This window comes from Caretta caretta, chromosome 1 (genome assembly GCF_965140235.1).
Source record: "Caretta caretta isolate rCarCar2 chromosome 1, rCarCar1.hap1, whole genome shotgun sequence".
NCBI classification, from domain to species: Eukaryota; Metazoa; Chordata; order Testudines; family Cheloniidae; genus Caretta; species Caretta caretta.
In genome coordinates this window covers 235,039,230-235,054,179 of record NC_134206.1, presented here as the reverse complement: position 1 = coordinate 235,054,179, position 14,950 = coordinate 235,039,230, and the positions used below count along the sequence as shown (strand labels likewise).

General features: G+C 40.3%; 1 protein-coding gene across 16 annotated transcripts in view; it reads left to right on the top strand.

The window, feature by feature from the left end:
• Nucleotides 1–14,950, top strand: part of SOX5 (SRY-box transcription factor 5) — an 838,708-nt gene that overhangs the window by 761,830 nt on the left and 61,928 nt on the right. For all 16 annotated transcript variants that reach the window (XM_048826912.2, XM_075121858.1, XM_075121862.1 and 13 more), the window contains one exon: nt 7,586–7,732. In XM_048826912.2, the coding sequence (XP_048682869.1) occupies nt 7,586–7,732 (147 nt within the window). The remainder of the gene's footprint in view (nt 1–7,585; nt 7,733–14,950) is intronic.

Here is a 14,950-nt window from a genome sequence, read left to right as displayed (position 1 = left end):
AAAAAAAACCCAAACAAAATAAACTCTATAGGTGTGATGCTGAAAATATTACTGGATTTGCCCAGTTCCTGATCCCGAAAAGTTTACTCATGTGAGTAATCACATAGACTTAAATGAAAATTATTCTCATGACTAAGGGCTATATGCTTGAGACTATGGAGATTTCATTACCATAATTACCAGACCCTATTGTACTAATGAAGAATCTGATTTCTGTTTCAAAAAGATTTTTAACACAGTAGAAGCATTTTGGTTGCTCTACTTTGAACTTTGTGCACAAAACATGTACTAGTGAATCATAGAATCATAGAATATCAGGGTTGGAAGGGACCCCAGAAGGTCATCTAGTCCAACACCCTGCTCGAAGCAGGACCAATTCCCAGTTAAATCATCCCAGCCAGGGCTTTGTCAAGCCTGACCTTAAAAACCTCTAAGGAAGGAGATTCTACCACCTCTCTAGGTAACGCATTCCAGTGTTTCACCACCCTCATAGTGAAAAAGTTTTTCCTAATATCCAATCTAAACCTCCCCCACTGCAACTTGAGACCATTACTCCTCGTTCTGTCATCTGCTACCATTGAGAACAGTCTAGAGCCATCCTCTTTGGAACCCCCTTTCAGGTAGTTGAAAGCAGCTATCAAATCCCCCCTCATTCTTCTCTTCTGCAGACTAAACAATCCCAGCTCCCTCAGCCTCTCCTCATAAGTCATGTGTTCTAGACCCGTAATCATTTTTGTTGCCCTTCGCTGGACTCTCTCCAATTTATCCACATCCTTCTTGTAGTGTGGGGCCCAAAACTGGACACATCTTGCTTTGTGAATACTTATTATATTTACTGGTGAAGCCTTGCTTCTTTTTCAGATCTCTTCCTTAGTTAGAGTCATAGATTTTTAAAGCCAGAAGGGACTGTTAAATAAATAGTCTTGATCTGAAGACTTCAAAAAAGAGAGAATCCACCACTTCTCCTGGAAGTTTGTTCCAGTGGTTAAGGACCCTCACTGTTGAAAAAAATTGTGCCTTAATTTTAATCTGATTTGAATTTGTCTGGCTTTAAATTCCAGCCATTGATTCTTGTTATGCCTTTCTCCTCTAAACTAAAGTAGTATAGTACAAACCTATAGTTGGAATTTAAATGGAAATTAGTTGATCATTACAGCTATAAAAAGGAACAATATGGCTTGTTAACATGCACTGTAGTCTCTGTAGTCTACATAATATTCTTCTGTCACCAAAAGGCAATGTCTGCATGCATGTGATGTGCACAGCAGCTTTTGAGAATCATGGAAATAAGATTAAACTGTCTGAACATGGTTCATCCAAGTAGATGCTGTCAACGATATCACTTCTGATGCCTTGAAAAACTTCTATCTCTTATACATTGTCTGCTGCTAATATTGTACTAACGCGCTCTGGATGGGGGCACACTAAAGATAAAGCAATGATCATTGGCTGATACCTTGGGCCACTGAAGTCTTTTTATGTATTTTTTAAGGTATAAGTGCTGACCAAGATCCTGTGCTATATTGTCATTATCTTGAGGTTCCCTAAACTGAAAACTGGCAAACTCCGCCATTATAGTTGAACAAAATTGGCTTTGTAATGGACTCTGAGGGCTGGATTTTTAAAAAAAAATTCTTAAATTTGTGCACATGCACCCTTTTGTATTCAAAATCCCATGTTTGTGCAGGCAAATAGCCACCTAGGCACACAAATGCTAAAGTCTATGCCCATGCAGATGCACTCTGTGCAGATACAAATTAGAATGGTCCTTTGTAAATTTGATGTAGCAATCTTTGAAGGAAAAAGAGATGGAAAGTGACAAAAGGAATGTCTGATATTTGTACCTTTCGTAGGCCTTGTCTACTATATGGGAGTAAGTCGACCTAAGTTACACAACTCCAGCTACCTGAATAATGTAGCTGGAGTTGACGTAGCTTAGGTCGACATACTGCGGTGTCTACACTGTGCTGTAGATTCTCTTTTTCGACTTCCCTTACTCTTCTTTCAGTGGAGTACCGGAGTCGACGGGAGAGCGATCTGTGGTTCATTTAGCGGGTCTTCACTAGACCTGCTAAATCGACCCCTGGTGCATTGATCGCTGCAGCGTCGATCCCTGGTAAGTGTAGACATGCCCATAGATTGGACTTTGGTGAAGAACTCTGTGCATGTGAAATCTAGGCAGATTTACCACATGTTGCTGATAGGAGCAGCTTTCTACATATCACTGGTGATTTTAAAAGAATATTCACGAGGAGGTTGCATGTAATTTGTTGATTTGGGTGAATTCTTCCTTTTTTTCTAATTTCTTCACCCACTTTTTGGAAATGAGCAATGAATTCATCCAAACCAACTCCGTTTTCCACACACACTTCCCTTGGTACACCTGATATGTTTCCTGAGATAAGCATCAAATTCATAGTGAAGAAGATTAAATTCATGTATTTTGATTAAGAGAATCTCATTTTATACCATTTTTTCATTCAAATCATGCAATAAATCAAAGCCATCACGGCTATGAAGTCTAAGAACAGGGCCCATTCATGTGTATATTTGTAAGGGTGGGACTCAGAATGACACAGATTTTGAAGTGTTGGATCAATCCACAGTTCCAAACATTTATATACAGGGGCCAAATTCATCCCTGTCATAACTCCATTGAAATCACAGGTTACACCAGGGACAAATTTAGCCCAGTATTCAGTATACAATGCCGCTTGCTTTTATTCTTCCTTTTTTTGAGAGAAGATATTAATCTCAACACCTCACAAATAAAAATTATTTTAATACTAGCATGGTATTATAAAAACACACATAATTTCTAAGGTATATTTTTTCAAATCTTTTTAAAATTTCTGTTAAATCCCATTCTCATTTTCCTTATTAATAGAACAAGATCTCATTTTTGGTTTATCCTCAACGCAGTAATGAGCATTCTTAACATATAATAACAATGCCCAAGGGGGAAGTTTTCAAAGCCAGTCTAACCTTAAAGCTATGCTATTGATGTACTACACAGTCATCAAGCCAAGTGCCGCTAGCAGTGGAGAGTTCAGCAGAATATTCCTGGTTAATATATAGGATGAATTATAAATGTTTTTAGTTGATGACCTGTGGGAAAGGCAGGAGGCTGCTTAATGACTTAAGAACAGAGATAGGTTCAATAATCTAAAAATAATTGGTTTTCATTTTCAAGTTTAGCCAATTGTTCTTTTGTTCTGATGATTCTGCATGTACGCAGATTTTCATAATAGGTTAATGAGAAGACAGTAAACCGGTATACGATATGCATATGGGCAGGGTATCTGAAAGGTGATTATTTGGTTATAAATAAATCATAGAAGTTAAGATTTAATTGCTTTCTAAAGACCCAATTCTTCCCTTTTTGAAGAAGCAAAAAGTTCATAACAATATTGTCTGTTCTATTTCAAGGGGAATATTATCCCTTTTTGTCATAAATAGCAAAAATAAACTGTTGCATAAATTGACATAACTCCATTGTAATTAATGGAGCTTTGCCAGTTGGCGAAGGTAAACCACTCACTGGCCTATGGACTCAGAGTCCTCCAAAGGTTCTTACACAGCTCTTGACATCCCCTAAATGCCGGAGATTACATTTGTGTCTATAATTAGCTGGAAGTCATGTACAAATCTCCAATAGTGGGGATGTTCCCTATTGGGCATACATTTAAGGATGCTCAGGAATGGTTTATTCCAGCAATTATGTAGTGTGAATTACACCCATTTCATTTCTGAGGTGCTACCTTCATCACTGTGAAAGATCTGAGGATGCACAGAATAGGCACATTTTGGCTGACGGCAGGATACAGACTGTGTTGACTCGACAATTCAACATAAATACTGCTGGCAGCCTTTCCGATGCATACATTTTATTCCAGATTTTGAGGTTCTCTGTTGTGGACCTCAGGATAGAACTGTCCCTTTGTTTGAGTTTGATTGCTTTATTTACCATACCCATAAACTCTCTTATTTGTTTTCCATTAGCCATCTCAATTCACGGGATGTGTCCATATAATTTCCTTTTGTTTGTCATAAGCCATCATCCCCTGAAATGATTAAATTTGAATAGACACACTCAATAATGTCAAAGCTCAAACTTATGCAACAATATTAACAAGCTGAGATGTGTCCTGCATATTGCATGTTTCATTCCATTTTTCAATATGGGCAGGGCTTTGGGAACAATCTCACTGGCTAATTAAGAATCCAACCCATTTTCACAGCACAGCTTGGAGCCATTTAGATTGACTAACTTTTTATTTACTCAGAGTCACTTCCACCATTTTTAACTGGAGCAAGAGTCTATAGCAGCACAAGCTGGAATAGTTATTTGCAGTGACTGCTCTTACCCAGCTTGCCCTTTGGTTTTGGTGCCTGACCTTGCAACCCTGTATGACAATCCGTCATTAAAAATACTCCATACATTGGTAGTTTGGGACAGAAAACCTGTTTTCTGCTGGGATAAGATTGGAACCTTTCATTTAGATTCATTTACTTTTTAAAATTTGTATTCTTAAATTATGAAAAGGGTTGCGTAGAGGTGAAAAATGTCAGCTTAACAGCCCAGGAGACTGAAGGCATCTATTTACTCACAGAATAGATTAAACATGGGTGGTGGCATTTCAAGTTTCCCTCCACCCTGTCTCCCATACTGTTCCATGCTCCACCAGTAACACCAGCAACACTTCTCAAGATACCACCTCTCTGAGGACAAAATTTATCCTTGAACAGAGGGCCAGTACAAGCCCTATGCAACACTTAAGTTCCACTTGCCCTCTCAAACTATAGCCTTCTGCTGCCCTCTGCATAGGGGTGATTAGGGAAGTTCAGCCTCTGATGCCCATTTAATCCTGGGCCTTTCTTTTTAGGCTGTCAGAAAAGCTGGGTGTCAATACTACAAGCAGCTCTCACCTAGGATTGACTGCTTCCAAACCATTGCGCATAGACCACTCACAACTGTAAAGTGGTACAAACTCTCGGTCACTATGACATACACACACCCCATACAGATCTGGTACTTGGAGTAGGGATAGGAGGTGCAGAAGTTGGAAATTCTGCCTAATGTCATGGACCTACTTGAGTTAGGTGCTCCCCTTTCCTTTCAGGGTGAATGTCCGATTTGATTGTTCACTCTTAAAGAATAATAGAACATGAGCATTTCCAGGGGCCTCTGAAAGAGAATATTGTTTCTCTGTCATGACTGTCAGTTGATTAGCAGAACTTTATAATCCTCCTGTGTCCTGGAATATCAGTAGTGCCTACTAAATGCCCCCTTCCAGATCAAATTAAAACACCCTCATCATTACCTTGAAGGTCCTATATAGATAAGCCTTGCCTTGACCACCTCTCTGGTATGTAATCTATGTTTTTATATCTTACCCATCACTCTAATATTTGTGGGGCCTACTGTCTTCCAGTTCAATGGGCCATTTTGCCACCTTCTCTCCTCCCACAAACAGCTCCCTACCTTTTTGTCAAACTACTTTTACTGCCTGATTCAGACTGGCATTTACCTAGTGGTTTGGTCCCTGTCTCAACTGGCACTGGTCTGCTTCCACCCAGGTATATGTCTGTTTGGACAGCTCCCTTGATCCAGGGTGCTACTCTATTGTGCTGTTGCACAGAAGTGTCCCCTTTGGTCTCTTGAAGAACTACCACCCTCCCCACCCAGTTCTACATTGGTGAAAGAAGCCTGGTTCTCTTTGCACTACTGCCACAGCAGCTCCTGTTTGTTGTGTCAAAGCCCCCATCCTTTTCTCCTTGTATGGCTACAAGAGTGGCTTCTTTTTTAAGGACCCATTAAAGAGTGAGGGAGCGTGGCCATCTGTCTGTTTAGGCATTTATTTTGCATCCATCACCGTGGTTTGTGGCTGGCTGGCTGTGTCTGAGGTTGACTGGGATTGGGTGAGGATGATAGGGCAAATGAATGAATAAGTGGGTGTGTGAGGAAGAGGAGGGAGAGAATTAAAGAATGGATGAACGGGAAGGAGAGAGTGTGGAGGAAGAAGGGGAGAGATGAATGTCAAGAAAGAAAGAGATGATGAATAAGCGGAGGTAAAAATGAAGAAATAAAAAATAAAATTAAAAGAAACAAAAGTGAGAATATTAAACCAAAGAAGAAAAGGAGAGAAGAGGAAATAAGGAAGGACTTGGAGCAGTATTAATTAAATGTAAAGGAGCAGAAGCAGCTTAGATTTAAAAAAAAAAAAAATAAAAGGACCAGGACTGGACAGAAGTACAGGCGGAAAAGCTATACAGAAAAAACATGATAGTGGTGAGGTATCAAGGTTTGGGATGGCTTGCATAGATCACTTGTGTCTTCACTATGAATGAGCCATATAAGTTATCCTAAACTCATGGCAAAGAAACCTGCACATTTGACCACACCATCATATATTCTTTACAGAGAATATATACTCGGTGTGATATTTGTGCACATACCTAGAGGCAGTATTTTTGTACCTTGAGGGTTGTTAAACATTGTTTTGCTGAGCCCTGCTTGGAACATCCTCCCCAAGCCGGGTCACCGTGGATTTGGTCTGGCCTGATGAAACTGACTCTGTTATCCTGTAAACAGTTCCCTGAGCCATCCAGACTTCTATCGAGCTTCATTTTTGTTCTCTTCTATACGTAAATCAGTCTGTGTCGTATCACACACTGCTTTTCTTGCTCATGGTGTTTGTTTTCACCTCTTGTTTGTGAGTTAAGGTTGCTTGCATGCACAGATTACCTATTTCCTCTCAGTTCTTGGCTCCAATACAGCAAGGCAGTTAAGTTGGTGCTTAACTTTAAACACATGATTTTGATGTCACTATTCAGTGCTTAAAGTTAAAACGTCATTAAGTCCCTTGATGGCACAGGGCCTTTAATATTTAGAACATTTTTTTTCTTACCATATGTTTCTGCTGCACCTAACACAAAGAGGTCTCAGTCTTGATTGGAGCCTCTAGTTGCTACTGTAATATAAAGCAAAATAATAATTTATTCTTATTAATGTTTATTACAGTAGTGCCCGAGGACCACCTGAGAACAGGGCCTCATTGTGGCATGTGCTGTGCAAACACAAAGCTGCAAAGAGTCCCTGCCCCAAAGAGTTTACAGTCAAAATTGGCAGGCCACACACAGAGTAAGGGAGAGGCATGTAACATAATAGCAGAGTGAACAATATGATGACTGTAAATGTCACAGGCTGAATGTTAATATAATATTGATGGGATGGGATGCTCTTATGGTCAGGTCCTTTCAGGAAGCAAAATGATTGATCAAATGGCTCAGGCAAAGCATGAAGTTGGGCTATTGCTATTTGTTTTGAATCTCTGGATGCACGCTGAAGCTAGGCCATTTCACTTGTGATGTCTGTCATTCCTCCCCTGAGGAATGACTCTCAAAAGTTGAGGTGACAGCTCCTGTCTTGAAATATGCCAGTGTGCTAGCTTTAAAAAAAAAAAAAAAAGCCTGAAAAAAATACAGTAGTAGGAGAAATTTTTGAAAGATGTTTTTATTTGTTTATTGGCAATGTTTCATTTTTTTTCTCTCTCTCTCTCTCTCTTCTGTCTTTTCTTTACAGCAGTTGTATGCTGCTCAGCTTGCTGCAATGCAAGTGTCTCCAGGAGGCAAGATACCTGGCATACCCCAAGGCAATCTTGGTGCTGCTGTTTCCCCTACCAGTATCCACACAGACAAGAGCACAAACAGTCCTCCACCCAAAAGCAAGGTACTGTGTCATTTTAAAGGAGCAGGTGTTTGCTTCTCTCTGTGTTTACATGGTGTCAATATGATACCTCCCAGGTGGTTACAGATTCATTTTCACAATACCCCTATGAAATAGGGGAAATACTCTTATCCCCATTTAACTGATGGGGAATTCAGACATGGTGACAGTCAGTGACTTGCCCAAGGTCACAGAGGAAGCCAGTAACAGAGCTGGGAACTGAATGCAGCTTTCCTGAGTCCCATCTAATGCCTGAGCCACAAGATTATTATTTCTTCCATCCTTTGGTAATGTGCAAAAGACTAAGACTGCATGCCTACCATTCTAGCACACAACTACAATTTTCCCCCTAACCTTTAACCCATAGCCATATAAGTGGTACTGCAACAAAAGATGATAGCAGCATGGCATCTCATCCAGAGCCAAATTCTGCCCTGGGGTTCATGCACTGAAATCAGTGGGGACCCTAAGTGCATGTCCAATGGCAGGACTGACTCTCAATTGGTGGCCATTGTATCACAGAACATATTTTAATCTTGTTTATATAATGAAGGGGGTCTACCCAGAGTAATTTGGAGGTGGTTGAGGAATGAGATTTATGCTCTCTTTGAAAGTCAGGTTAGCAATTGTCGTCAAATCCTCAAAACATCGCCTGTGTTTGGCAAGTTGACCACAGCTAAGACAAAGGCACAGAATGCATCGTATCCACATAACATGTTGAAACTTCATTGGACTATTGGCCAAGTGATGTTAATTTGAGATTCTGTCATTTCTCAGCAGTTGTTTGTTGAGGATTTGGTTGCTGAAGTCAAAATCAGATTTTCTCAAAGTAAATTGAGTATACTTGTCCTTACCTTCAAGCTCCTATATCGCTCTGTCCCTCCATATTCTTTGCCTGGACAAAGTGAGCTAGGTTAAATGAACATAGCAAATACATTAGAGACACCTTTTTTCTGTTGCTAAATCAACATCTATGACTTTGATCAATTTAAATCAGATATGCATACAATACAGTGGACCATAAGACCATGAAGAAAATGGCTTCCTTATCTTTTTATTTCTTTCCTCTTTGGGTTAGCATTAATGTATTGTAGAGCCTGTTTCAGCAACCCCTATCCACTCTAAGTTGAATGGTAAGAAACCTGAACCAATCATGTTAATGAATCAAGATTAAGTTCTGTGTTCAATGGAACTGCTCCAGTGATGTTGAGTGAGACTACTTGCATACGTACAACTCAGAGGTTGCAGAATAAGGGCTGCCATTTGTGTTTATATCTACATATAGATAGATATAAATAATAGATATGTAATAAAATATAGTAGCTGGGATTTTCAGAAGGGCTTAGGTGATTTAGGAGCACAAGTCCCATTGACTTTTAAATGGGATTTGTGCTCCTAAATCACTTAAATGCTTTTGAAAATTCCATTCATTATTACTTGTATCTCTAAATTATCTAATCTTTGAGCTGCACTATCTCACCAAGGATCAACTCATTAAATCCACTGCCCAGAATAAGATGTGCTCAATTTATTTCTCAAGTGGCCTAAGGAAACTGGTCACATTTTGGAGTGGCACTTGCTACCTTAGTTATTGTAAAACAACTAGCAAGGATTTAGCCAAGAAAAACAAGTAAAAAGCATCCCCATTTAAGTGACAGGAAAAACTTGATGAAATGTGTCCTTCCTTTCCTTGGGTGTCCTCTGGCATGCTGTCCGCTGCCTTTATCATGTCAGAGGAGATTCCTTGAATTGACAGTAGCATCTTAGTTTTTAGCCTAACAGTAAAGCTGTATGGATTAAAAATAGCCTGCCAAATAAATAATACCATTGTCAGCTCAATGAGATACACGGTCAAAAAATGAAAGGAATGTTAGGACCCAGAATCAACCTGGAGGTCTACATTTTCTTTCTCCACTTCTCAATGCAGACTTTTTGACTTCCCAAAGTTTTTCCTTCTTAGAGGCATCTCTTTTATGTAGTGGAAAGCTGCCAATCATAAAACCATTTCCCCCCTACCCCTCCCCCCCGGCAATGTGCTTTTTTTCAAACAGTTGTTTGTATGGTTAACAAGAGGTTTTTGGGTTTTTTTACAAGGGTTTTCTGGATGATGTGTCCAACAGCTTGTTAAAGAGATTACACTGCACTTAAGATCCCAGTGTTGTTTTTGGATCTATCTGGCACAAACAGAATGTCTGATGAGATCTGATGGGGGGACAGTATTTATGTTGTGGCACTCATGAAATTATAAGGCCTACCAGACTGGTAATGTTGGCAGAACCATCCTCCTGACAGCTGTCAAAATCAGCTCTCTTCTTCCTTGCCTTTTATTGCTTTTCCTTATTCATAGGTGTTCCAGTGCCTTTGGCTCACAGCTCTGAGGAAGCACACAAACAGAACTTATTTTCAAATTGAAAAAAAAAAAAAAAGAGTGGGCCGCTAGGAAAGGGAGGGGGGTCTCCAAAAGGCTGTAAAATTGTGCAGCATGAGCCTTCTGATGCATGCTGTTTTCAATCTGCTGTGTGCCAGTTGGAGGCTCAGAGAGAGAGAGAAAGGATAATGCTGAGAAATGATAGAGTGGCTGTGACCTCCAAGCTCAGCCTGGAAACCCAAGACATTGATTTCACTTAGCATTCCTGCTGAGAAATCCGGCGGAGTTCAGTTGTAATAAAAGAACAAGATTCTGTTCTAATGGTAATGGCGTATGACAGACATATCACTTTGTCTGTCCTCAGCACCAGGGAGAGGAGAATTGGAGAAAGGTCACCTGACCTGCCTGTGGTGTTGTGCAAGTGCTATACTGAGCTTTGAACTCAGCATAGGACCACAATTATATCTATCTTTATCTTTATCACTTAGTATTTTTTTTATATATATATATAATACTAAGTGATAAAGAAATCTTTATAGTGCCTACACTAATTAGAATGAACCTTTTAAAGCTGGGTAAAGGCTTAGCTAGGAAGACTGTGATGAGTGTGTGATGGCACCAGAAACCGAATCATTCATGTTTAAACTGTGTATAATATACATGCTAATACGCCTTAGTTTGTATCTGCATGGATCTTCCTTTGGTTTTACAAAGCTTGTTTGCACCAACATTTACAACACTATTCGCTTTGTGTTACCTCATTATTTCAGCTACTACTAATGAAGACCTATCTGAGTTTCACAGCCCAGTTTTTCCAGAGGAAACATGGTTCATAAAGTTGAACCATGGTGGTCTTTCTAGGGGAAAAGCCTCATTAAGATGCAGTACGTAAAGTCTCCATACATGAATAGTTAGTGCCTCGGATGAGCTTTCAGGAGATTTTGTTTGCTGAATCTCCATTTGCAGCCCACAGTTTACACTGGCACAATTTTGGAAATATGCTCAAGTATCCACAGACAAGGAGGCAGCCCCACCACTTGAGCGTGTTTCAAGGTGGTGGCAAACATCTGGGTCACTTTTGAAAAGACATGAGTTTTTTCCTTTGACTAGAAATTTACAGTTACTCTACTGCTCTTTGCAAGGATTCTTCAAAGTCGGCCTCAGCAGCCGATGGAACAACTGCTGGCTCTCGATATGCTGAGAAACATCAAGGGGAGTTTGCCAAGGTTCATCCTTTAAATCTAGTAAGACATGAAGATATCACTGAAACCCCTCTAAGACCTTGGCAACCCCTGTGTTGGCAAGCCTTTTATCAGTGGCCCTCACCAGTATTTGAGCACTGGACTGTGCAGACTAACCTGCCATCTTCTGTGTCGCACTTGCCTTTCAACAGTTGTGTCCCCAAATGTTCAAATTCACTTCTCAGATTCTTGTGGTGTGAATTTTAGGAAACCATGGAGGACATACACCATTATATCCTGCTGTGCATTCTGTTGAGTTTTCAAGCAGGAAACTGAGCTGGTGTCATGCATTTTTCCAGAATGGAATCTGTCTGCCAGAAAAACTGATTTAAGAAACAGAGCTGGTGGAATACATCCAAAAGAAAATGTGTGTATCTTGCGGAAATGGATTTTAACACAGCTTCTCCTTTAGCAGTTTTTGTGACAGCCGGCATGCTAATCACACTGTTCAAATTTACCAAGGCCTCCTCCACAGCCCCTGTGAAAGGCAACTATCTCTTAAATCTGCCAAATTGTGCTGGATTTGCAGAGTCTGTTTTAAGCACATTTTGGCCCTGATTCTGCAAGTGCTTTCATGCTGTTCCGTCGGATATTCAAGGTGGTTATGGCATAAGTGGGAGGGTGAAGGTAGGCACAAGTAAGGTTCAGTGCTGGGCGGCCTAGGGGGGAGAGGGCGGAGCTGATCGGCAGGGCCCACTGGCAGGTGCTGAGCACCCACTATTTTTTTCCCATGGGTGATCCAGCACTGGAGCACCCACAGAGTCAGCGCCTATGCTCAGTGTAGCTTGTAAATGCAGCTAAATGGCTCTTGATACTCGACAAAGCATTGTCTTCAGCATCTGCAAAAAACAAGAGCAATTCAGTGTGAAATGTGACAAGAGAGAATTCCTAGGTACATTTCTTTTAACCTTGTTATGACCCCAGCCCTAACCTGAGTCACAGTTGTGTCTCCATCAATGACAACAGAATACAGTGTCCAAATCATGGTTTTTGTTCTTTTCAAATACTTCTGGAACGGAAGTTACTATTTGCTCAGCAGTAGCACCTGGGAGTTGTGACAAGGAAAGGAAATGTTTTTCAGACAAGCCAGAAACAGCACTAACCAGTTAGATACACACAATCAGATTCTCTTCAACTGAAAATATCCACACAAATGTCAGTGTGAATCCTTAAGTGAGGATGGTACTTTATTTTCTCATTGTCTGGGTCTCTGATCACCAAAGTAAAGAATGGATTAAAAATCTGCCTTGGTGCCTGTAACCAGAATCAACTTCAAAGACTTAGGGCCAGATTCTCTTATGCAGTGCAAATTGGCCTTAAATTGTTTGGAGAGTCCTCTTCGGCAGTTCTCCAATGTAGGGAGAATATCTGTTGAGACTGAGCTGGTGTCACAGTCACCTGCACAGCCACGTCCTCGCCTCCTGCTTAATGAGAAGGAGGAAGTGGGATGAAGGAGATGAGACCTTGTGCCAGCAGTGTAAATTAGATTAGGACCACTCCTGCTCTATTTTACACAAGGCCTGGGTGGGTCTGAATCAGAAAGCCGCAACTAGCTAGCTGTAGTATCTCCTGACCACTACATCTGACTCCAGCTCAGACATAGCAGAGAATTAGAATCTTAATGTCTACTGTTCTGTACATGGGAGTTTTAACTCAGATACCTATCTTGGCATTAGATTGCTTCTCCCATCAGACCACCAACTACTACAGTAGCTTAGCTGTTGAGTGGCAAGATAGGTTTTTTGCACCTAAGATAGGGCTTTCCTGTTATGTGATGGTGTTGGCTTTCATGATTGAACATGCTACAGGTAAGGAATTTATTTCACTCTATAGATGCTGAATACACGGCTCATTCAAATGAAGAATATCAACATTCTCCCGTCTATCACATCTTTTTACCTCATTATTTCAAAGCATTTTGGAAATAACAATGAATTGTCCTTCACAACAACCCTGTGAGGTAGATCAAAGACATGAAGGGGCTGTCTGCATTAGGAAGATGACCCATTGTGGCCCTCAACTGGAGTAGATTGCTAATGTAGATGGGGCCAAACTGTTTTCAACTTAGCTGCATGGTGCTAGAAGAGAGAGACTGGAACTGAGTTAAACACCTTGGTGCACGTATACTAAGGACAACCATATGCCTCTTTATTGATGTAAGTGTTCAGCAGCTGCTGAGTTATGCCTCAAAGGTGACTAATCAGTAAATGAAGTTATTCTTCTTTAGAATATATACAGTATTAGGGATCTTTTGGAATGAAAAGCTCTGTATAAACGTGAGTTACTCCATTACTATTAGAATTTTGGATCTCTGTTTGCAGCGCGGTTATCTGGAAGGTTTGCAAGATTTATTTATTTGTATGTATTTCTGGACTGGACACAGCCTTTTCCATTCCACTGGTTTGGAAATCCCTGTAAATGAATCCAGTGGAATTTTTGGCACTGGAGTAGAATAATGTTATGCTGAGAGGTACTGGTGACTGCATGGTCACAGACCTCTTTGAGATTGGGTGTGACCTCCCACTTCAGTTAACATAACGGTCAGGATAAATTAATCACAACCCTCCCACCTAAGTCAAAAGGGTTAAATGAACCTGCCTAGGAGTTTTACACTGGGTAGGGAGAGTGATTTTTGCTCAGGGATAGGGGTGTGTGTGTTAGAGAGAGAACGAATAGAGAATAGAAAGTGAGAGAGACAGTGGCAAAAAGAAGCAGGTCAAATAGCAGACCTATGAGAGCAGTGTATAAATCTGGAAAATGCTAGAGAAAGAATGTTTTGGGTATGGTGTTGGCTAAAGAGGTTTGTGACCCTAAGCTAGAAAACTATTCCTTTGTTTGTAGTTCCTCCTGCATTTGGAGAAGCAGGACCTTGTACATTCCTTATAAATAAACAAGATTACATTAAAGAAAATACAAGATTCCATCACCAGTTTCCACCCTCAACTGGAACATCCCCAGGTCCTAAACGTTGACTAAACATTTGGGTCAAAAACGAGCAACAGCATTTACCCCTATCCACGCTGCAGTTAAACCAGAGTGAACTTAAGCCATGTTCAAAAGGATAATTGTTCAAGGCTCACATTCCCTACTGCCCTTCCCAAACCACCCAACAGGGCTAGAACACAGCTGTAAAACAGTTAATACATGACAGTAGTTCATGTTCTAGATTAAGTGATATATACAGAGCAAGTGACTGGCACTTGCTTTCCAACTTTGACACTTACTGTACTTCTTAGGTGGTGTTTATGTCCATTCCTTGATGGATAAAATGTAGCCAACCTGTCCATTTAACTGGAAATCTTTTCCTTTACTGTCTCATGTTGCTTAGATGAAATATGTGGAAAGAACTGTGGGTGACTGATAGTATTTTCCTCTCCATTCCTTTTCTCATTATACTCAATAAACACAAACAGCTAGGCACAGAAACTGACCTTTTTAACCACAGTTTTTTAAGCACAGTGAAGTTGGATAGAACTTGTGATACTCTTATAAAATAAAACATCTTTCTGCACAATAAAAAAAGTTTAAAAAACAATAACAAAAATGCAGTTACACAATGCCTTCTCCCCTGCCCTCCTCCTAAAAATAAATTAAATAGATGGAAGGACTCAT